Genomic DNA, 24,476 nt, shown 5'->3' with positions numbered 1-24,476 from the left:
GTTGGTTAGATACTGAAAATGAGTAGTTAAATAAACTATGAATAAATAAAAAACATGGTCTATTATAACCACAAAATATCAGCACCTTAATTTTGAGACACCTGGTAGCTTATAGGCCTAATCAAAATGAATAAAAAAACATGGTCTATTATAACCACAAAATATCAGCACCTTAATTTTGAGACATCTGGTAGCTTATAGGCCTAATCAGAATGAATAAAAAACATGGTCTATTATAACCACAAAATATCAGCACCTTAATTTTGAGACACCTGGTAGCTTATAGGCCTAATCAGAATGAATAAGAAACATGGTCTATTATAACCACAAAATATCAGCACCTTAATTTTGAGACACCTGGTAGCTTATAGGCCTAATCAGAATGAATAAAAAACATGGTCTATTATAACCACAAAATATCAGCACCTTAATTTTGAGACATCTGGTAGCTTACAGGCCTAATCAGAATGAATAAAAAACATGGTCTATTATAACTACAAAATATCAGCACCTTAATTTTGAGACATCTGGTAGCTTATAGGCCTAATCAGAATGAATAAAAAACATGGTCTATTATAACCACAAAATATCAGCACCTTAATTTTGAGACACCTGGTAGCTTATAGGCCTAATCAGTAAACGTGTATCGTTTAATACGCCCGTAAAAATTACCTCAGAAACCAACGCCTTAAGAGAAATGCTCGAACCGAGGACTGTGTATCCGTGTCTGTGTCCTTAGGCTCCGTAATTTCCTCTCCGAAACGAAAGAATTTTGCCTTGGCGTCGTTCGTCTATGTCGGTTGAGTTCCGTCAACAGAAACCACCCTTGTCGGCACTCGAACCCAGTATCGAGGCCTTCGTTTCCGTAATCTCTTCTTCGAAGCAAATAAAAATCTCAGATCCTGGCTCCGTTGTTCTGTCTCGCTTAGTTTCGGAGCTAAAGGAACCGCCCTTGAAGGAAATCGAACTCAGGACACTTTTCCCAGAGTTCCGACCTTCCTGTGTTCGCTCATTGGTCAAAACGAACAATCCCGCCACGTTTTTCCTTCACGTGCCTTAAGCGAACGAGTGAAGAAACACGTCAACCCCCAATCTCGAGTTTACACGTGACCAGCAGACTCTGCGGTATTTCTTACAAATTCATCTTCTCGATCTCAGGACAGTTTTCGGGTTTGTGATCTTAGCCAATGAGATCCCTTCCCAGGAACAAACAAAATTTGCCTTCGTCTCTGTCCGAACAACAGAAAACATCTCAGCCGGGATTCGAAGGAAGGAAACATTTTTCTCTCGCCCAGGGCGATGGGCTCAACAGCGCCCAGGACCCTAAAAATCGTCTTTAAAACACGACGTTGTTTTTAAAATAGGGCAAATCAAATTTAAAAATATACCCCAAGCCTCTTTTCAATAGTTTTAAATCGATTTCCTTCTTACAGAGAAAATATTTAATATTAATAATTGACTTCTTACATTTATGATGGAATGTAACCAAATTAAACTTGGTGTAATTTTCTTAGTATTCCTGTAACTAAAAAAACACCTGCGAGTTCAACAATGTAAGAAAAGGGATTGGAATCTCTAAAGAACACGTGCAACAATCTCGACTGAGCATGCCATAAGGTTCATTTCCTATTTCTTACTCACGCGGTATAATAGCCTGATTGAACCTTATTACACTCCTTTACTGATTCTTGCGTCATATGTTACGTCGGCTTTGTTGTACTGGTATAAATTGCAGTCAACAATCGGGATTCGTTTGGAAAGGATTGCCTTGTGAATCGGTTGTTGTTGAAGTGCGTGGTTGTCTAGATAATTTTGTGCTTACATTGTTTATGAAAACCTTTGAAAATAACTCGTGTTTTATCTTCTGTGAATTATCAACAATTTCGTGACAGTGTCCTGCACTCTTTATATTTATTTTCTGATTAAAATTTTGCTCCTGTGGACATCGAGGTCTCTTCGTTTTCACAAAGGGTGAGACAAAGGTTTCCTATTTCTTATTAATATTATTATTTGATTTTGCATTTGTAATTGTCTGTGGTATTTTGAGAGTTTGTGTGTAATTTTTAAGCATCCAAATGCTAGCAACCACACACGTCGGCCATCATCAACAAAGTTATTTGAGTTCCGGCTAAGAAACGGCTGATAGGGACTTAAGTCAGAGTCACTTGGGAATAAAGAAGCGGCTTAAGTCTCTTTCGTAGTTTGCCAGGAAACGTGTGGAATTGCTTAGGCGTTGCCTGCGAACTACAGGTTGGGAAAATATTACCTACGCAAACCAAATCGATCGGTGGAACAGAGTACTGTAATGCAACGCCTCTCAAAATGTTTCTTGTCCCCTGGTTCCCGAAATGTCACTGAAAAGTTTCGAGGATTCTTAACCGCGGTTACCATAAGATTAGATAGTAGTCTCTAACACTAAATATGTAATCATTACACATTTGTCATTGAACACTAATGTTTTCAATTTGTTTTTCATTCAATATTAATAATCGTTTAGTCAATCTACGTAGGGAACAGAGCGTCGATTAATAACCCAAATAAAGAGTATCATACGATCTTACGAAAGGTTCAAAGTAAAGGCTCACAAGTCGGACTGTGCAGTTTAAAAATGTTTCGGCGTCTGAATACACCATCCAGTTAAACAGCAGTGAACTGAACGATTGGTCTGTGGTCTGTGGTCTGAAAGAGGGTTTGTTGTCAAAATTACTTATCTTAATCAAGTAATTTATTACACTCTTACTCGCACTGACGAGGGAATGGTTCGGTTGGTCGTGTCGAAACCTCACCTGAAGCTTTGCTCATCTACAGAGCCCATCTAGTAATGATTGTACACAAAATTTCAGCCGCTGATTCGCTGTGCAAGGGTGCGAAAAAAATTTCTAAAAATTCGAATGTACATTCAAAATTCGCGCCTGGCAGTGGCGCGGTATTCACCGGTGCATTGCAACGGAGAGCGTCGGCCAGAGCGTCTCTCACAAATGGCGAGCCGTGAAAAACGCGAAACAAATTACTAACTGGAGAGGAACAATGGGGGGAGAATTTATTTCCAAAATTGGGCTAAGGGATGTACAAGGCAACGCTCGTCGCTGAAAAAATCTGTAAACGCACAAGCGTTCCTCTTGGAGACAAAACCACGGGAAATTGCCTAGATTTTAAATAGCGCTCAGGATTGTCCAAAATTCATATACGCTACTGCGTCCAAGGATGAATAATACATAAAACTTTCTTATTCCTGGAGAGACAACCCAGGAGAAATCATTACCTTCTATATGCTACAAAATAGGGGCACAGGGTTGGCCATAAGGTTTCCTTCGCCAAAAATGGCGCATGTAAAGAATGCTTCAGTGCTGTTGTTTCCAACAATGTAAAGTACGTAATATAAATTTGTATTTCGTGTGTTCCGAATTTCTTGTTGACTTTAAAAGAGCGCTGATGGAAGGTAACAGGATATATCTTTTTTAACTACAGGTGTCTGAGGAGAATCCCGATTTTTTTGTCAACAAACGAAGAAATTACAAGGACATTGTGACAACCTGTTCTGAGTTCGATGACGAACAAGCAACCAGAGATGGACAGGAACTTGACTTCCGGCCGTCAATCCGGTTAGTGTGCAAAGAAAGGGGCTTAAGTTAGGTTTTGCTCTTGATAGTACCTTTCTAAATCAAAAGTTATAATTATAATAGATTGGAAATTTGTTAGATTTATATTTTAGGATTGTAGCTTAACGTAGATGCTATGCGGGCTTGTGTCTGGCCAGCGACAGGCTGGAGACTGGGACGTGCTTTTGACAATGGGACCTCAGCCCGGGGGATGAGTAATCCTTACCCCGTGCCAGAGGTACGTTGGCGCACCTAGGAAATTACATTATGGTCAGCAAAGGCCAACCAAAAAGCTAACTAAGGGTGGAGTCCTGCGCAAGCGCAAGCGTCGTCCCTTCCCAGGTGACACCATTCCTGTGCACAAGGCGCATTGCTGGAAATGGTACACGGTCTTAACTAGAAAATACGGAAATTTCGCTAACGCTAACGGGGTTTCGTCGTGGCGGGAGCCTCGACCATTCAAACTGGGATCTGTTGCTGGTGATGGGAGGTTATATCGTCAGGCAAGTTGTCCAAAGGAATTTGATTGGTTGGATCTCCGGGGTTTGAACCCAGAGAGGGAGGGGCCGTTTCGGCTGAAGGCCTCTGCGGCATGGGGGGAAGATCACTTCAGCCGTTGGGGGGGCCGTGCCCCTATTAAATTATACCCTGGCATTCGCCTTACAACTGAGGAAAAGCACGGAAAACCTCAGTCAGGGTAGCCGAGTAGTCTAACCACTCGTTGTGCCGACCTGGCCGTCTTTTGGGGACAGCCTCGGCTGGCCTGCTGAACATCGGTCGCCCTCGGTAGCCCTTGGGCGATCTCTGGCAGCCCTCGTTCGGCACGAGTGCCTCCCGAGTTGCCGGACTGAGGGGTTCCCCACACCAGCTAACCTCGAGTCAAATCTCTCAGTCAGTGCTCTGATGTGGTCGGCAAAGAAAGGGACCCCCAGATCCTCATGTATTTGCCTGTTACTAACGTACCAGGGCGCGTTAGTAACAATGCGAAGACACTTGGATTGCAGAACTTGCAGCTTCCGGACGTGGCTGCGGGCAGCTGACCTCCAGATCGGGCATGCGTAACCCATCATGGGACGGATGAGCTGCTTATGGAGCAGCACACCGTTCCTGATGGACAGGCCACTTCTCCTATTGATGAGCGGACCTAGCACACATAATCGTTGCGCCGCCTTCTTTCCCAGCAAAGGGGCATAGCTTGTTGAATTTAAAGGGTTTTGGGAGGAACGAGGCACCCTCGTGAGTGCTACGTGTCCAGCCCACAGAAACCTTGTACATTTCAGGATCATGGTTTATTTTACTCGTAAGATTAATATAGTGATTAGTGCAAAAAAAGTTGCTTCACGGTTAAACCTGTAATTCTGATGCTCTGTTACAGATAAACAACCACGGACCGACGATATCACTGTACACGATTTTGAACCCCTGAAGGTGATAGGAGAAGGAGGTAAGTGCAGGTTTCTGTTAATTCTGAGCCGATTTTTCTCCTTATAGAACACAAACCTGATTACCCGAACTTTCATGGACAGATTGGCAGGAGACTAGCAGTAAAGTTATTATTGTTATTATTAGTAGTAGTATCAGCAGGAGCAAGGAAAGTGGAGCCCATCCCCAGTTTTGAATTAGTCACAACTTTTACAGGCACGTGACTACAGAATATTTAAAGATACTGAACATTAGTTACAAATTATTTCGCTATATAAAAATTGCAATTATTAACAACTGTCTGAGCACAACCTTCTTCCTCCACTCAGATCCCCGTCGCTATCAAAGTTCCGAGGACCATGGAATTAACGCATCGTAATCATCTGCGATATTTCCTTGTTTCTAGAAGTCAGAATAAGTCGTGGGAGATAATTTAAAATAACGCAGGATTTATTTATCCTTTCTGTAAGACAATGGAAATGTATCAGCAACAAAACTGATTTATTTTTACGTTTTTCTATGATGACTGACAAGTTACTGAACGCCTTCCTAGCAAAGTACATTGGCTAATCGGAGCTGTTACTAATGCTTCCTCGTTGTCGTTGTCTCCTTACTGATCCTCTGTGTGACGCTAGGTCTAGTTCATAACAGGGTAGAAGAATTCTTAACGTCGACGGAACCGCACTGAATCTTTTGCCATCTCCGTGGACTTTCACAAACGCAATTCTTAAGCAGCAGACAATGAGGAGACGAGCATCTCACCGCTACCTCCGGGCACTGCAACTCAATCGAGAGTGAAATGTGCGCGTAGAGGCTGACAGGACATTTCTGTGGCGCGGTCCTTGTTCCTGACGTCAATGAGATTTTAATTTGTGTCCCGCCACCACCATTTTAACGGATGAGTGACATATCTAGTTATTTTCAAACTGAGAATTATGTAGAGCCTGTTCTGACGTAGATAATTTTCAACCTATGGCCTGTAAAAGTTTATTTGTGGGTAGATTCAAAACAAGGTGGCAAGTAATGAATTCGGGCATTGAGCTCGTGTGACTTGGTCAATCAACCCTTCGAAGAGATTTAGCACAGAAGTATTATAACAGGAAAAGTTTAATTATAGAATACCTGTAATAAGATTAAATAAAGTTTTATTATGTTACTCTCAATTAGTAGGGCTATTCATATCCCTTACTTGAAATTATGTGCTCCAATAATTAGAAACTACAAAAACTTTCGCACTTACTGCAAGTGATTCTAGTGTTTTTCTAAACTGACTACAGAATATACTGAAAAATTCTTTTTCACTCAAGAAGTTTAGACGCTGCATAGAAATTGTACTGAATCCTAATCTGTATGAGGAGATTGTTTTCTTACGTGAGAACCGTTTGTTGAAAGGGCATCAATTAGCAACACAGATGAAATTTTACAGGTTTCGGGAAGGTTAACTTGGTTAAGCAGAGTAGAGGCTTCAATGAGGGAAAATTCTATGCAATGAAGACAATGAAAATGAAGGAAATCACTAAGAACAGAAAAACTTACCAGCACACGATGACGGAGTGTCGCGTGTCAGCGGAGGTAGGCGACAGCCCGTTTTTGGTTAAGTCGCACTACACCTTCCGGACGAAATCTGATCTGCACCTTGTGATAGGTGAGTACATGAAGAACTGCTCTCATGCTCGGGACGAAACCGTGGCTGGGGGTTTGGGTCCTGAGTGGCAACGAACTGAAGTGTTTAACTACGCTTAGTAGAGATTCAGAATTCGCAGCCTAATTAGGGAAGAATTCCTTGCTTCTTGTTAAACTATGTTACCCTTCAACCTTTACACTTACATTTTGTCGACTTTAATATTCAATACACTACTATTCGCTGACATCTAGTAAGAGTAATGGTCGTTAAAATAAGGAGGTCTGGAAATTATTGTTTTCAATGTGTTCACAGACTTTATGGAAGGTGGAAATTTATATAAGCTTCTGTTCCACAAACGTAAATTTCGAGAGGGCGATGTTAAATTCTATACAGCCGAAATCGTCCTCGGTATCGAACACCTGCACAAGGTAAGCTCACTGCAGACCTCGCCAATGAACTGCCTAACAAATACAGTATTTGTCTGTTTGTTTGTTTGCACGTTCAAATAGCCCATTTCTGTGTCTGGTTGAAAATGACAGCCAACAGTTTGGGAAATCACGATTGTGATCATTAAGTAGAAAAATAATTATTTTTTTGAGTTGTGTTAGAAAAGGTAATTTGTTAAGATCACAGGGTTCCTGTCCCTAATCCTCCTCCTCCTCCGCTTTCAGACCCAGTGACATGAAACTTCCTGACTCATGAGCATAGTCATAACTTAATAAAATTAGTCAGAGCAGCTACAGCGTAGCAGAAAAGCAAACTGCTGGGTGTGCATCTCACAGCCACAATAAGTACGGAAACACAACAGAACAGAAGCAATTTGTTAATTTTGTTTTGTTTTTTCCAGATGGGCGTCATCTACCGCGATCTAAAACTCGAGAACATCCTCATAGACTCCAGTGGCCACTTGAGGATCACTGATTACGGCCTCTGTAAGAAGTTCCACCCTCGTCAGAAGGTAAATTTAATTTCCACCTGAGGCCCTTTTGTTGCTTAGTCCAGCTACAGGAAAACGTAGGCCGACAATGCAGGAGCTGCGTGGACCACTGTCAGTACGCTTTGTCTGACGGACGTCAGAATACAAGAATCATAAAGGTTGTACGTATTTCAGTTGTTAAAATCGCTTCATCCGTGATCAGATTGTGTGTCTTGTACCAATATTTAACGTAAAGTGCAACTAACATGCATCGGATGCACTCAGAAATTGAGGAGCTGAACTCAGAAGCACAGAACCATTTTAATTGTAGCAAATCTGTTTGCAATTCCTTCGGGATTTTTACCATAAAGAAATATAAACACCATAAACAGAAATTACCGGTGTTAGAAGATAGACTCTAATGGAAACAAAGCTGTATGAGGTAAAGAGAGAAATAATTTAGATGTTATTTTATGAGAAACTTTGTGGATAAGTCTTGGTGAGACAAACCCCTTACAAAGGGCCAAGGCAAAGGACGAGGAAGAACATCGGGGGACAGAGTTAAGAGGAATATAAGAAAAAGAATTGATTTTGAGAGCAGGAGGAAAATGACACTGGATGAGAACTGCGTCCAGTGGTGGTCTTTGGAATTAGCGATATTAAGAGTTTTTAGCCTTACTACCAGAAAGTTAGTTACTAGTTGCTTCGTGTCTCATATTACTGTCACACGTATGTAAAATGTTGTTTCTATCAACAGAATAAACGTGCTTATACATTCTGTGGCACTCCCCATTGCATGGCTCCTGAGATGATCACAGGCGAAGGACATACCAAGGTAATTTCTTACGCAATGGCAATCTGACAATGAGGAGCTGTCGCAGTGTAGCAGTGTGAGGGTACGGATGCATAAGTACAAATTTCATGCGGGATGAGATGTTCTTCAACCAATGCCCTCCCCCTACCTCCAGGAAGGGCCAACAACGAAAAAATATTTTAAAATCTGTGTGTGTTTACCAACTGCTCATAACATCATTTAAAGATAAATAGTCAGTGCACGTTACAGGTGTCAGAAGCTTTCGTCTGTATTTGGTGCAGTTAACTTTGTGCCGACGGACACACATTTGCCAGAAGAATGGAGAATTAATATATATATATATATGTATATATATATATATATAACATTAACGCAATAAATTAACAACACCTTATAGATTCCGCAAATTTTGTTGCCCTTAAATTCTTGTGGACATGTAGAAGTCTTTAGAAATGAAAAGTGACTGATTTCACCTGTTTCTGTTGCAGGCGGTTGATTGGTGGAGTCTAGGCATCATGGTGTATGAGATGCTAAAAGGAGCCACGCCATTTGAAGAAGAGGATGATGAGAGTGACAACTACATGAGGCTTTACGAGTGAGTTCAGTGTGTGACGTCCAAGCTCCTTTAAACACGTGCTAAATAAACCTTAGGACAGGGAATGAATTGCAGTCAGAAAAAACGCCTGGTGACCAAAACCATTTAAAATCTGACGATTGTACAGGGCCCTAATTGACTGTGAGGGACAGGGCAGTAAAGGGTTCGAAATGTTGAGAAGCTGAGTGCGTCCTTATAGATGATCCATCTTAAACGTCTGTGGTGTTACCCGCTTCAGAGTTCTCCATGTAAAAGAGCCACTGATGAGGCTTCTTATAATAGAAGTGAGGGGAATTAGGCACACTAATTATGGATGCATATTTAATATGTAGTTTTCTATATACAAATACAAGAATGGCGTTCTTTTCTCCCATTACAGCCGAATTCTGACGCAAGATCCGGTGATCCCGAAAAAGTTTTCCGCTAAGGCGAAAGATTTCGTCGTAGGATTGTTAACTAAAGATCCAACGAAGCGTCTTGGTGCAGGCGACAACGGAGTGGATGACATCAAGAGGCACCCGTTCTTCAACGTGAGTTCTGTCTCCGTGTCTGTTCTAAATGTTTCAGTTCTAAACTGTGTCTTGGCCACGTTAACTTGTATTAAGAAAATCAAGGTTTCCCATATCATCCAAACAGTTAGAGACTCTTGACTTATCTTAAGACTTAAGTGAGCAGAATTCATCGTCTGCAACAAATATCATAACACTGACAGAAGTTGCTTCATGAGTTCACAGTAACAAGTTAGGAAGCGAATGCATAAATCATTGACAGATGACGTTTTTAAAAAAAACCTTTCGCCACACGCCTTAGATTTCCAAATAACTTGCTTAGAACCTTGGGTGCATCCTCAAACACCCCTCCCTGCAATCTGTACTATTGCTAAATAACTTACAGCAGAGACCAAAATTTGTAGCCACGCTGAAGACTGTTTTCAGAACCCTTTTCTGTCTGCACAACTGAAGCATCTGTTCAAATGAGATGCTCCCAGTTGAGCCTTGCCAGCCAGACATTCACTCTGCAATCACCGTTAATGCTCGTGTTCATCCCACAGAAAATCAACTGGGCTGATATGGCTCGAAAAGCCAAGAAAGCTCCGTTTGAGCCGGTTTTTGGTAACGAAAAGATCCTCGGCGCCAAGGATAATCACCTCCCGCCATCCCCTGCTCGATCCCAGGATCGTGTCACTTCATGCTCAGGTGAGATACGTGACTTAGTTTCAGAAGAAACCTACTTTTTGCGACTCGTGTTTCTTCAGACGAGTTTGATTTCAAATGTGCCCAGAAAAGGACACTCCATGTTGACGTTGGTCCTCTGCGTTGTAATGCCATGTGCACACGTAAATACATTTCTGCGTTCCGGAGGAACATACTGCCTCCATCGCCATCGCTGAAGATGGTATCAGTACATTCTTCCAAAACTTTGGTACAGAGGCAAGTCTGATGATGTGAGTTTCCTTTTCCACCCAATTGCTTTATCTCCTTCCAGGTCGCATAATTAGGATCACGTTTTGTTGAATTTGAATACGATAAACAAAATTCAGGGGCACACGGGTAATGAAGAAAGTGATAGCATTTGCTAGAATAAAGGCTTGTACCACGCTGAATTCTGTCAACGCAAGTTAAAATGTGGTCCAGCAACTGCTTTCTGCCCCACATTCACTTGACTCAGTTTATAAAACTGCTCAGAAGTAACAAGAAAGGCGACTTCATGGGGAGAATTATGCACAGCTTTAATTTTTAAAACATGGAATAGTAGTTGCAGTCTTCAGAGAATGTTAGAGTATTTATCAGCAGAAAATATACTGGAGCAGACGTGTTCAAGTGTCGAGAATCGCTGTGTCCGTTACACGAACACAGACTGAAAAATTCGTGTATTTCTCTTCAGATACACAAACGACGGAGATTCCTGCAGCGCAAACAGCACCTGCGGCTGTCGGGAAGACTCCGTCACAGAAGAGGAAACTGAGCAGGTCAGAAGATGGCGGGAGGCCAAGTAAAAGACCACGACCACCAACGCCGGAGGTCGACCTCCCAAATGACGGCCACGGAAACAACGATGCAGGTACGTGTAAGTCGACTACTGGTTTCATTGATTAATTTTTGTTTACGGAAACAAGCAGCGTAGACTGTTGAATATTTCCCAACGTTTCGACAAACAGTGTTGTTACCATCTTCATTGAGGGCGAATATATTTTGGGGAGATTCGGAAGCATCAGAAGGTTAGGTTAGGTTAGTGGGAAATGTGATGATTGTAAAATGGGCGAGGGGGTATCCACGGGGGGAGGAAGTGATGCGGCCTCGTGGATGAGCATTGTACATGAAAAAAATAGTCCTTGGTACCGGGTGGTTAGGAAATTGGATGAAGGAATAGGTTTTCGTGACCAGAGAAGCAATAGAGGAGGTTACGAGGAAATGTTTAGCGGCCACGTGGTTCGGACAGGACGGAACAGATCAAGGCGTTGGAAGGAAGGAAGGACGAAATAAGGGAGCAGATGACTTAATTGAACGGGGTGGCCTGTGAGAAGGATATGTAGCATCGGGTCACAGAATTTTCCATTGGAAATGGGGCAATTTACTTCCTACATTTGACCCTCAATCCCTGGCATTTTGCCGTCGAAGGGTTTTAGAATTTGCGCATTTCATAACAGTTTCTGGCCTCCGTGTGTGGTTACCTATGAAGCTGCAGTCGTGAGTTAGTAACCACGTGGCTTGGAATGGAGGTCGCGCGAAATAATTTCACAAGACAAGTGCCCGATAACCGTCAACATTCTACGCGGCTAGTTCTCGAAGGAAGAGGTTGTATGACCTTTGCATTTCTGCTCCTTCCCCTAAGAGTATAACACTTCAGTTTGTACTATTTTTCCCCACTCGAAACAAGAAAGGAATACAAAAACAGACGAGTCCATTGCTGCTGTTTCTTTCGCCAGTCGATTTAAAGTGCAAAATTGGTAATGGAGTTCCCTGCATTCTCTTTTGCATGTGTTTGGGACAGCGAACCGTGACATTTTCTGTGTGTCTTCCTCTTATATTCTTCCTGGGTTTGTCAATTCTTGTAAATCCTGTCAGTGCTCTTCAAATGCCATCTGCGCTGATGTTAACTTTGGTTGTTTCTGCCATTGCTGACTGCAGTGCCATGTTTCTTACGTGTTCTTTCCAGTTCATTCCGTAGTCCTGATGAGTGTAAGGAGTTCATGTTGCCAGTAAATGTGACTTGAATCTTCTTTGCATATGCAGGATCTGTCTGAGTGGTTCAGAAAGATGAAAGAGCTCTCTCAGAACACGAGAGTCGTCTCGAACAGAACGAGATTCACGATTCAAAATGTAACAGACCTCCAGCAAAGATCCAAAAGGGAGATTAGACGAGCAACGGAATAAATACTTCGCCCCAATCACCTCGTCTTTTAGACCATAAGGTTCCAAGAAACAGAAAGAAAGTAAACCAGCCCCATGGAACTGAAACATGTGTACATAATTAAATTGTTAATAAATGTTTGTATTTGATAAACGTGTTTTTTTTATTATGTTTATGTTCCTACGAGGTGAGAATGGTATTAAGAAAGAGCAGTCAGCTGTTATTTTCTCAAGGTCAAATGAACACGTAATAGTTACCACTCATCTGCAGACAAGTTATTAGGGAGCTGGTCAATTTCCAAGTTTGAATCCTCTGAATCACAAATGGAAATAAGAAAGTGGATGTAAACTTGCAGAAACACTGTCTTTGTTAGGTGGTACGGAGTCCCTACTAAATATTTTAAGAAAGTAAAAATGGATTACAAAATTAGATAACAATATAGGAAATTCAAATAATCTCTCATAGTCCGAGACCCTGAGAAACATTTTGACTATAAGCTGAGTTTCTAAGATGGGGAAAAGACTGACCCGTGCTCAAACAAGAGCTATGGTACCACCCCTTGTCGAAGGTTAAGTATTCAAAGCTACCCTCCTTATCTAGAGGCCTTCCCCTCCGTCCGCAACCTGAGGATATGCAATCACGCAGTGCTGCTGCTGCTGATGATTTAATAAAAGCAACAAGAATAATATTAATGATGATGACAGTAATTATGATTCAATTAAGTTCTTTATCATTGGTGTGTTGTATCAACAGCTGGAAGGCCAATTACAGATGCAGCACACGAGAAGAACACAATAAAATGTATAGAATGGTAACAACAAAGATTTTATCTAAAATTACATAATTGTGGAGAATTTTTATTCATGAAAGCTTTATAATGATAGTTCAAATAAATTAAGTATTTTAGATTAAAATTAGAAGAATTTAAATCATACAACGTACTAGATCAGAGAATTTATATAATTAAAATGATAACATACTGTTGATCAGTGCGAGTAGTGGAGGTGAGGATAATGATGATGCTGATGATAATAGATGTCAGCACAAGACATGCATTCCTGTAAACAAATGAGACTCGGACAAATGGTAGAAACCTTAAAACGCCAAGTTCATGCAAGTCAGGGTTGCCAAGTGCACCGAAAGATAGAACAGCAATAAACAAAGCAGGCAAAGTATTAAATAATAATAGAACTGTAAGCTTTTCTCAGGTAAGTATTCAGATGACATCCCTGGCAAGAACTCCATCTTGGAAACACTAAAAGCGGCCACTGTGGGAAGATCACTCGTCTATAGCAGAGATGCGCAACCTGTGTGCCGCGAAATTTTCACCTCATTTTATAATTAAAACCATAATGAGGCACATAATTGTTAATCTTGTTTCCCGCCCTTTCTCAGTTTTATTTTACTTTATTATGATCGGGCACACAAGGGACAGACAAGATTTACAAAATGGAATTGGAAAACAACAAAAACACTTTGCAGCAAAACACGTGCACCTCCCATTTACTTTCATTGTCACTGTGTATTTTTCTGCGATATATCTGTAAGTTCAAATGTTTACACGTGGTTAATACATTTTGGATCAAACGGTAGGAAATATATATTTTAATCTATCTGAAACTAATGGCGTAATAATGAAGATGGGTAATTATAAACATCAAATAGAATGTTTTTCGGTTGGGACCGATTTATAGGAAGTTGTCGCGGCCAATCAATGCCTTAAACCATCTACCTCCCCCGCGATTTGCAAAATGGGGTTGATGTGCCGCCATGACTTTTCGACAATATTTAGGGAGCCGCGAGTGAAGAAAGGTTGCCCAACACTGGTCTAGAGCAAGACATTTCTTAAATTCAAAATTTATTTTTCGAAGCGAATATGTAATTATTGTCCGGGAATGCACAAACCAAAATTAACAATTACCGGGCTATGCAATACTAACTGTATCTAGATCGACATGTTTCGACTCTCCAAAAAAGGTCATATTTAAAATCTTTATCATACTCATATTACAAACGAAAATGTTGTTAAATTACAGTGCTTTATACTACAGAATATTTAGTGGCTGCAACTTTCAATTTATTTCACGTTGTAAGGGATGTCTTATAATTCTAACAATTTACTAGCATTAACAATAATACGAAGTTCCAAATATAATTGCACTGGTGACGAAATCTGTTTGCCCTGATGTAAGATTTAGGGGTGTACGGAATTTGTGTTTTGCTCTGCGCGCTACAAAGGTTTCAGTTAAAAATTCTTCTGCCTCTGATTAACGCTCACTCATAAACGACGTGTGTGAATTGTTTAAGCAAAGTAAACTTCTAGGTCAGCAAAAATTAATTTTGTATTATATATCTCACTTCGTCCTCGGATTACTTGTAAATTAACTTTTTCAAACGTAAGAATACAGGACTAATAAAAATTAGACCGACACTGTTTTATGTCACGTATAAGGACTACGGTAAAAATATTTACTTCCTACAGACAGGTCAATTATTTACTCACTTTACGATTCTCTGTTGTTTGCTGACGTTCTACAGCATCGTCAGAGAAATTGCAGAAGGCGAATTATTAAATTACGGGAACGACATCACTACTTGTCTGATCTAAATTTGAATTCATATTGAGCCAGACGCCATTAGTTTGGTGCGTTATGAGATCCTGATGGATTAGACCAATTTAATTCATTGCATGCTGTATAAAGAATTCACGTGGCTGCAACACCGGATTGCATACATCTCGCACGACCAGGAGCACTTTCTCCACTCAGCAGCGTCAGACTGACTTACTAATTCCAATGGAACAAATCCCTTTGTCGATCAGCGGACACAAAACATTTCCAGCATTTCTGCAGAAACAAAATATTTATGATCCTGAACATTTCACTGGTCACACAGTCTACAACCACACATTCTGTTCCATTAACTTCCATTTTTTAAATTATTATTATTAATATTATTATTACCCTCTGCTAATTTTTGTCTTGCGTGTGGTCCCCAATCCTTCCCGATTTCTGCCTAAGATGTTTCCCGCGCCTTCTGCATTCGCTTCCAATCTCGTCGTCTCATCACTCCGTCAACAAGGGGCGAGGAGTTCAAATGATGGAACTCTTGTTGCAACATTTCTCGTCAGTGCCCGGTACAAGAAAAAGTTTGAGGTTTCTGAATATTTTCAACTCCCACGATCGCTTTAACTTTTCGTATGAAAACATTATAATAATCTGAAGATTTCCGTCTTCTGGGTTGTTGCGCTATATAGTCTGGTCGATGTTAACCAACGTTTCAGAGGTCATACTGCCTCCGTCATCGCCCTGATGATGGAGGCAGTATGACCTCTGAAACGTTGGTTAACATCGACCAGACTACACAGCGCAACAACCCAGACGACAGAAATCTTCAAACTAATGCATCGCCTTGATGATGGAGGCAGTATGACTTCTGAAACGTTGGTTAACATCGACCAGACTACACAGCGCAACAACCCAGAAGACAGAAATCTTCGTTCTCATCGCCCTGATGACGGAGGCAGTATGACCTCTGAAACGTTGGTGGAAATCTACCAGACTACATGGTGCAATAACCCAGAAGACAGAAATCTTCTAACAGCGATTAATTCCCTAAACATCATTAACCAACTGATTGTTGTTATGGAGTCGCATTGAGTTTTCTTTGTGGTAGGGTAGGCAGGTTCGAGCTCCAAAGGGTTTTATACAAAGGCACTGCGACTGGCCATTTCGACACAGGTTTTCCTTCGTCTTTAAACAAATGCTCAGACGGTTCCCAAGCTCATGGTTGCTACTGCATGAATCACATTCGGCCCTACCGAGTTATATAATCAAATTTACCCCCTTACTATGAAGGTCACTAAATTACCACAAATTATAATCACAACATTCATAAATAAATAAATAAAATATTCTACTCTCTACTACTTACCTCCATAACATCTTCACTTTTATTCTATCCTTAGCTGCAAGGTAAGTGGGCATTTCCTGTTAACCTTCTGGTAAAAGGATACTTTCGAGCACCAGAAACAAAGTCATTTCAAGTATGTTACACCACTTCTCGTTGGTTCTTTTCAAGTAATATGACTGTGTGTATACTTTTACATTCAGCCAAAATGAAGTGGTGAAACATTCTTTAAATTACTTCTAATATCCGTTGTAGACAATCAGAAACCCAATCTCTAACAACAGTTCAGTAATACTATGAAGATGGTTTCATAACCAAAAACATGTCACCACAAGTGTATTGAATACAAGACATAAATTGAAACTGCAAAAATATTGTTGTTAAAATTAAACGTGCTTAAAATAATGTAGTTGCAATAAGACTTCTTGAGCATAAAATAACATCATAAACCATCAGCTTTTTCAGATTGTCTGTAGATGCAGGATGAAAGAATTTCTGACACACATTATTTATCGCTTCCCCATTTTGTAAAATAATTTTACACAAGTAGTACCATACAAAAACATTCTTGAGTTTTATGGACTAGACAACACCTAATACCACTGCCAAAAGAATACTTACATCATTTACAGAAGATTTTGTAAGAACAACTTACATTCTGTGACCCCATGCAATTAGCACTGAAAATACCACATCCCTGCTGAAGAAAAGAGAAAAGAATTATGATGAACTTAACATAAAAGAAGAAGAAGAATGAGTTTGAAAGCAACATGATAGGTTTCTCTACCAAATCCCATTACCTGACCCAAATTTAGTGGAACGTGTGCAAGAATTTGAAGTCCACATCGCAGTTTACAACAGTTAATTCACTGAGGTATGTGATGTAATCCGGAGCCCCTGACCTCAAACTTCAGCCCCCAATTTAACATCATACTCAAATAATAAATGCCAAGTCACCCAGTTATCTTGGTTCTTACTCTGTAGCAGGTTGGATCTGAATTCCATTGTAAATGCATTTTTTTATACAGTGGGACAGCTACATGTAAATTTGTTTGTTCAATCACTTGATGGCTACTTACAGCAAGAGATTATATATTTTGGAACCCTTGAATTCAACCCATGGTCTTCCATCGCATAATGTGTTCTAACTTTGAATGGTAGGTCACTGTATTAAAAGGTAAGCACGCAAAATCGGCAAATATATTACTCTAGATGCAGAGGGATAGGAAGATTCTCATCCTATATCATAACATACATACTCAAGTTCTTTCTATCCAGCCAGACTTGTTATTAGAAAACCTATAACAAAATTATTGTGCTTTCTGCAACAGGCAAGCAAAAAGTTAACCAATCAGAGCCAGAGTATCAAGAAGTGTGGTCATAATTTGCTAAAGCGAATATAAATTCAAAAAATTAACCTAAATAAATAACCCAGATCTTTAGAAATGTATTGACTGACAACACCTAGCTTTCTCTATTTGTCACAAAGAATTCCAGCATATCTTCATGCCTTAATAAGAAACAGAAAACAAATAAAATTTATTGTTCAGACAAAGTGATGTACAGTCTACAGTAATAATAACTGTTCCAATAAACCACTTTCCAAACTTTACAGTTCAACTAAAAGAGATGACCACTTCTTACAAATTTTAATTTTTATAAAAACATATTTCTACCAATAGGAGTAGCCAGGTTTGGATTCCATATTTTGGAGAAATATAAATAGGTGTTAATCTTATTTAACATTTCCACATTCAGTGAATTTTAACACACTGCAGTCTTTATCTTCATAAGACAGTGCCACTCTGTAGATAAACATGTCTCTTTCTTCCACACCTCTCCTCCGTTTTTCCCATGTTCTTCTTTCGTACTGTGTGACACCTCTTATAACTTCCTGCACCCATCTTTATTTCTCCCCTTTGGGAACTTGTCCTTTAATTTCATGTTCAAAACATTTAGTAAGACTATCAAACAGCGCACAATATTCCATATGCCTATCACTGTCACTAATTACAGTGCAACCAATAAATCTAATATCCCAGAAAGTATGTAAACTCTGAGTGATGATTTCACTCCACCTCACTTTTTGAGAAGTCTCTTCTTACACCACAAAGCCTCTCTCTCCCCTACTGTCTGTCATGCTGCAGTTGCAATACTTTCAAACTTAACGACACAAAAACAACAAAGTTGTTCAGAGTGTGGATTTAAATTTTATTCTTTCAGTGATATCACTTATGATGAGAAAAGGGCAAATTGGAATACATAAGACATCCATCCTAAAAAAGATCCACTGTGAGTACAATCTGGTAATTCAGCATACCCTAATAAGACTGTCACTTCCTTACTTCAGAAGGATAGGGTAGAGCCTGAATGCACTGCGAAAACAAACACAGTGCTCTGATTCCATCTGTAGAATAATTCGCAGGATTTACGAATGTCTGAAGATTGTCTATGATACCATTCATAACCTAGATACAATTTCAAAATTCATTCACCACAAGTGACTTTTTCATGTAGATGGACAGACACACATGAGGACAATTGAGACTTTAATGGACATACCTCCTGTTCAACTTGTGTTACTGGGCTTGTTACTTATTTCCATCCTGACAAGTCTCAATATCTGAATGGGGATCATCTTTCACCGAATCCACACAGTTCTGTAAAACCACCATACACATACACAATTATTATCTTCCAGAAATGTTTGTTTTTATAAAACAGTTACCCTAAAACAGAAGCACATGCATGCATGTATGGATACATTTGTACATACACACATACACATTTGATTTTATCAATATTCTGCTGTAAAAGTATGAGTTAAACATAATTCCTTGGGATGATATGCATTAAATTCTGGTATAAACTAGATGAGAATCTACAATAGCATATTCTGAAATAGAATATGGGGTGCCCTCAAGCTAATACTGAGTATTTTCAGGATAAAATTGTATCTCACAAATATTTCTCACATCAAAATTTCCAGACGATAAGAAACTGCTGTAATGTTATGTGCGGCAAGAAAATGCATAAACCTTGTGTTGGTGGATCAAGAAATTTACTGGAGTCTTGCTGTAGTGATGCCAAGGTACATATCCTCTTACACAAGCATCTCACATTCAATCCCCATAGATACATACACACTTTCTTTCATTTACAAAGGCTAATTCCACACTGTTAACTGTGAAGTGGTCATGATAATGATAGCCACAACATAATGAACACAAGATGGGAATCGTTTTCAACCACATTATAACATAATCAAATCCTATCTCACAAACAGAACACAACAAGTAAAAGTCTCACATGTAGCAAACAATCAAATGAAAGAATACTTTTCAAGTTACCTTTAAGTTTGTTTTTATGGTATGCTAATTTTTCATCACACATCTTGATTGGAAGACTGTATAGTAAAGTAGCTTGAAAGAATCCTACTGATGCATCACACTTCTGAATAAACGTGGACAATGAAATGAGAATCTGTTTGCAGTCAACGATAATATTTCTGCTTTCTAGTGCACAGATAACTGAACTAAACTTGACCGTAGGTTTTCCCGGCTGGTGCTGAATGTTTCTTGTTAACCAATATTTCGGCAAACAATGCAATTTCGTTCTGGACTTCCTAGATACGAGACTTGTGAGAATATCTTCCCGTCGGATCATGCCATTGAATACACTGAAGAAGTGGAAGGGCACGACATCCCAGAAGACAGCAATATTCGTATCTGCCACCGTGTGGACGTGAAATCTTACCCTCAATCTATGTAATTCCTTACCCGCAAGGCGTATAACTAGTTTGTGTGCCACATGTCGAAATCTGTGAGATTGAAGACAGCTTCTACCACATGTATTATAGTAAAGCAACTTTTCTTTAGTGTGATGTACCTGATGCCTTAGAAGGCTCATTCGCTTCTGGAAGGGTATGTCTACACTCGTGCGCTTTCGTTTTCAACTTTAAATTCAACTTGCGCTTCAACATTCAATTCAACTTTCGTGTACGGCATGCCTTTGTTGAATGTGCCCCTAGCTGTCCACACTATGCTGCCATTTGTCAGGCAATTCTTCTGGACAGAAGAGAGGAACATGGCAGACGCAACTTTACTTATGGGCATAAGTGCAGCATATTTAGTTATCGCAGGTGAAAGAAAAACAAAGACGCATATGGATGAAGGATTATTTAAAGAAACGGAATTTTGGAATTCTGAAGGATTTGGAAGACGATGAAGAGGTTCTATTTAGAAACTTTACACGAATGTCCAGAGCAAACTTCAACACGCTTTTGGAAATAGTCGCGCCGAAAATCGCAAAAAAGAACACTCACTTCAGAGAAGCGATACCTGTTGCGATCAAGTTAGCTATAACGCTGAGATTTTTAGCTACCGGTGATTCGTTTGCGTCCTTAATGTATTTGTTTAAAGTTTCCAAGCAATTCGTTTCAGCAATGCTTCGTTACTTTCCTTAGGTGTTATCGACTCTGTAATGAACAGCAGAGACTTATAGGCAAACCACGTGGAGGAGTAGTTATCTTCAGCGCCCGAACCACTTTTTCTTTTAAACACTTTTTGGCGTTCCTTAGAAAAGTATGAACGCAAACTTTTTATTTTGTTTTTCACACTCTTCACGTCGATGTTTAACTTGCTGCTCATCTCAATCAAAGCATCGCTCCGTTTTGTTTTATTAGTTGGTTGTGGTCCCATAACAGTTGAAACGACCTGTAAATGTCGATAAACAACAAAGTTTCTTCTTCAGAAGACGCCATCTTGAGAAGCGAGACGCACGGCGTGTTGAACCAAAACCCACTCAGGCTGGGAACACGTGCAATGAGGCATGCGCTGCTAAAACTGCTGTCGTTCAACTCTCTTCAGGCATGCGTAGACGCATGCGTTACGTGCGCTATTGCTTGCGCTATAACGCATGCCATTGACGAACGTAAAAGCGCACGAGTGTAGACATAGCTGAAAGACTTCCCACATGTGACACACATCTGCAATTCTCGACCTGTATGCACTGTTGCATGTCGTTTCATAGCACCCAACTGAGTAAATATTTTTCCACATCGATTACACAAATATGACTTTCCATTTCCATGCACAATAGAATGCCTTTTGAGATAGGTTCTATTTGAGAATCCCTTACCACATACATCACATATATATGACCTGTGTATCCTATCCACAAGAATATGTTTCACCTTACGTCTCCTCAGGGAATCCGTTCTTGAGTACATACATTACAAACGTACGGCTGTTTATCTACATGATTTCTCATGCGTCTCATAAGATGGCATTTAAGCTACTGTGTGCTTCGTACAGTGAAGACGAGAGGACGTTACGGCGGAAAACATGACAACCTGCGGGTCCAATCAGCGTCACAGCCCAGGAGACCAAAATCGACATCGTTGAGGTTAATGTGATAACAAGAGGCTGCCGATCGTTGGCGAGATTTGTCAACGATGGTACAAAACCCTGGGCTCTGCTTTCAGGCAAAGAGCTGCTTCTAGCGATCCTTGACATTCTGGTTTACCTTCAACACACACTCACAGTATTGCGATGTGCGCGAGGAACTCCTTCGGACGGAGATGATAAAATAAAAATTATAAGACCGCTATCATTTAAGTATTATAATCTACTGACGGAACCTGTACTTGGATGGATAAGTTGAAATAACTGCACGATTTATATTGTCCAGTGACAGAGACTAGCTCTATCTAAGGGACCGAACAGAGTAGGTACCTCTCACCTGAAGACGGAGATAGGACCAGCCTCCGAAACGTCGTGATTTTAAAGATAGAAAAATTCCTGAAAATGCATAATTTTAAGTGTAAACTACCGTCGTCAAAACCCTTTAGGATTGAATTAATATTACCTATTACAAACAACTTACTGGAGTTTTTTTCAACCATGTGACTCTCCCGTATAAATGCGTTGGCTAGACTGGCTTGATCTGCAGCTCAGTGGGCCTCGTGTGAAAGGGTTCCATGTTAAAGCAGGCAAAACTCTCCCCGCCAGTAGCCGCTACTAGCGGGGAGAGCTGCTTAGTGGCTCATGAGCCGCTCACACAGGATCACCGGCTCTCGTTTGAAAGGGTGCAATGCATTTTGCTGGGATTTATATCCCCAGCAGTCGCTTCAGCTCATGCGAGGCGCTCGCACAGGTTCAGTGGTTCTCGTTTGAAAGGGTCCAATGCATTTTGCTGGGATTTATATCTCCAGCAGTCGCTTCAGCTCACGTGAGCCGCTCACATGAGCCACGTGTGAAAGGGCCCTTACGGTAAATTTTAATTTGTATTCAGAGGTGTGTCGTTACCCAAAGAAAACACATTTTTACTCCTTTTTGAGTAATTTGCCCAGGTTTAAGAAGCACTGGGTTGGAGCTTACACAGACCAGGCCATGAGGACACACTGAAATTAGACCTCGTATTCTTCATATTCTGGTTTGGTTTGCTCTGAACAGTTTCGTAGATGACTATCAACGTTTCGGAGAAACCTATAAGTTCATTTTCAGAACCCAGAAGATCACAGTCTGAATTTTCATCGCTGTGAAAACCTGAAATATCATATACTTCTTCCTTTAACTGCTTCGGGAATCTTTTCCTGGGGACGATCCTATCACAACGCAGATGTCGAGGAAACGTCTAAGAACCGATCAGGATTCCTCCCGCAGTACCATTGTTATAGAGGAGTGTTATTTTATGGGGAAAATGACAGTAGGGAGGGCCGCGATTCGGATTGGCTGGCTCCGGAAAGCAACGTAATGCCTGACACGACAGAGGAAAAGGTCTTCTGGGAGGAGCTCCCGCGAGAACTTCAAATCTCAAAATTATTTTTACTTCTCTTCCTTATCAGTACAAAAGCTAACAGAAATTTCTGAAAATAACCACTTTTGTGAAATATTTGAAGCTTTCACTGCTCGTCCTCGTTGAAGTATAGTCTGTCTCCATCACCAGGGTCGAAGAATTTCTATTTTATTATTCCAGTGAAACCACTGGTAGCTTGGGTCCGCGGAACACAGTTTGCCAACCGCTGGTTCAGACAGTATGCCTGTAAGGGTCACTTTGAGACAGTAGACACATATGACTGAGCCACAGTCAACAAGAGCCTTGAAAATGAGGAAAGAGATGGTCCCCGAAACGTCGGCGATTATTCAACATCTAACACGGCTGATAGCCCGAGAAGACACTTACGTAAGAGGATGTTAAAGAAAAGGCTATAAGCATGACATTTATGGAAATGCTGTGAATTTGGCTCTTCGAAGCCGAAGCTCGTCTGGATACGATCACCTGCATAACATTTAGGAGTACAGTCCGTACCGCAAAGAAAACACATCACTCCACCATTAGAATAATATGAAACCACAAATGTAAAACGTGGAGCTAATGATCGTTGAAGCGTGCGGTACGTATAATTACCACTGGGATTTCGGGTGAAGGTGCGTTCCTTTTGTGCCAAGATGTGTTTGGGTGTTTTGATTCACGAGGATTTAGCCTCAAAGTGGGAGAATTTCTGGTTAATAGGATTTAAAGGATTCTACGTTACATGGAAAACAATCCTGCAGGTAGGATCGATAATTTGTAATTTAATTATAGATCATGCGCATTTGTTTTCTTGTGTTTCCACTTAAACGTTTATATCTTGACGAGCGGGGGGATAATATTAAAATGGACATAAGAATGTGGACTGAATTCATCTTGCTGAGGATAACGGCGCGCTTTTGTGAACACGGTAATGAAGCTTCGGGTTCAATAAAAGGCAGAGTTTTCTCGACTAGCTGAAAATACTTTCATATCCTAATGAAGGAATCTGCTCATTCGGATTAATGTTAAAATTCGAGTCTACAATTTTAATTTTCCTCTGCACTTGCCATCAGTCATAAAGCGCACATTTTGAAACGTTACTTTTCTGACAATTACTTATTTAATGACAGTCTGAACTGCAAAGCTTATTTATTTATTTGTGGTTTATTTAATGCGCTGTTAGTAATTTTTAATTTACTATTTATTATTTTTCTGTTAACCATTTTTTGAGGTTAACTCTAAATTTAGTTTGCACATTTGAGTAGTGTTTACACGGTGAAAATAAGAACTACAGCTGTGACAACTTTAAACTGACAACAATCAACTCATCAACAATCAACTAACATTTTTACGCAGTTATGTGTTGCGCCAGTAACAATGAATATCATATCAACAATGTAAACACCGTCCAAACAGATATCAACACAGAAGTAAACAACAGTATTGTTTGA

At 40.2% G+C, this 24,476-nt stretch overlaps 1 protein-coding gene and 1 long non-coding RNA gene across 3 annotated transcripts; one reads left to right on the top strand and one right to left on the bottom strand.

The window, feature by feature from the left end:
• Nucleotides 1-1,757: 1,757 nt before the first annotated feature.
• On the top strand, nt 1,758-12,448 carry LOC110840065 (ribosomal protein S6 kinase alpha-5). 2 transcript variants are annotated; one of them, XM_087357172.1, is made up of 12 exons: nt 1,758-1,971; nt 3,469-3,602; nt 4,975-5,043; nt 6,448-6,666; nt 6,958-7,073; nt 7,493-7,603; nt 8,319-8,396; nt 8,864-8,970; nt 9,350-9,500; nt 10,022-10,166; nt 10,855-11,031; nt 12,204-12,448. In XM_087357172.1, the coding sequence occupies exons 2-12, from the start codon at nt 3,548-3,550 to the stop codon at nt 12,212-12,214; spliced, it is 1,239 nt and encodes a 412-aa protein (XP_087213298.1). In that variant the 5' UTR covers nt 1,758-1,971; nt 3,469-3,547; the 3' UTR covers nt 12,215-12,448. The 2 variants fall into 2 exon arrangements, with proteins under 2 accessions (XP_087213298.1, XP_087213299.1); XM_087357173.1 differs by lacking the exon at nt 6,448-6,666.
• Nucleotides 12,449-17,745: 5,297 nt separating this feature from the next.
• LOC147872396 (uncharacterized) lies at nt 17,746-19,879 on the bottom strand. The gene is made up of 3 exons (XR_015537405.1): nt 19,581-19,879; nt 18,793-18,890; nt 17,746-18,162 (listed from the first exon to the last, which is right to left on the bottom strand). It is a non-coding gene; the product is annotated as an uncharacterized LOC147872396 (long non-coding RNA).
• Nucleotides 19,880-24,476: the final 4,597 nt, after the last annotated feature.

Source organism: Zootermopsis nevadensis, unplaced genomic scaffold (genome assembly GCF_977971745.1).
Source record: "Zootermopsis nevadensis isolate Lab colony 2312 unplaced genomic scaffold, Znev_1.0 Znev_ptg000028l, whole genome shotgun sequence".
Classification (NCBI taxonomy): domain Eukaryota; kingdom Metazoa; phylum Arthropoda; class Insecta; order Blattodea; family Termopsidae; genus Zootermopsis; species Zootermopsis nevadensis.
This window is presented reverse-complemented; position numbering and strand designations above follow the sequence as displayed.

What these genes read in the sequence shown, in the direction of transcription:
- LOC110840065 (XM_087357172.1), top strand. Translation starts at nt 3,548, where the DNA reads ATGACGAACAAGCAACCAGAGATGGACAGGAACTTGACTTCCGGCCGT. An exon ending in GACTTCCGGCCGTCAATCCG is followed by an intron (nt 3,603 to 4,974) that starts GTTAGTGTGCAA and finishes GCTCTGTTACAG; the next exon opens with ATAAACAACCACGGACCGAC. An exon ending in TGATCTGCACCTTGTGATAG is followed by an intron (nt 6,667 to 6,957) that starts GTGAGTACATGA and finishes ATGTGTTCACAG; the next exon opens with ACTTTATGGAAGGTGGAAAT.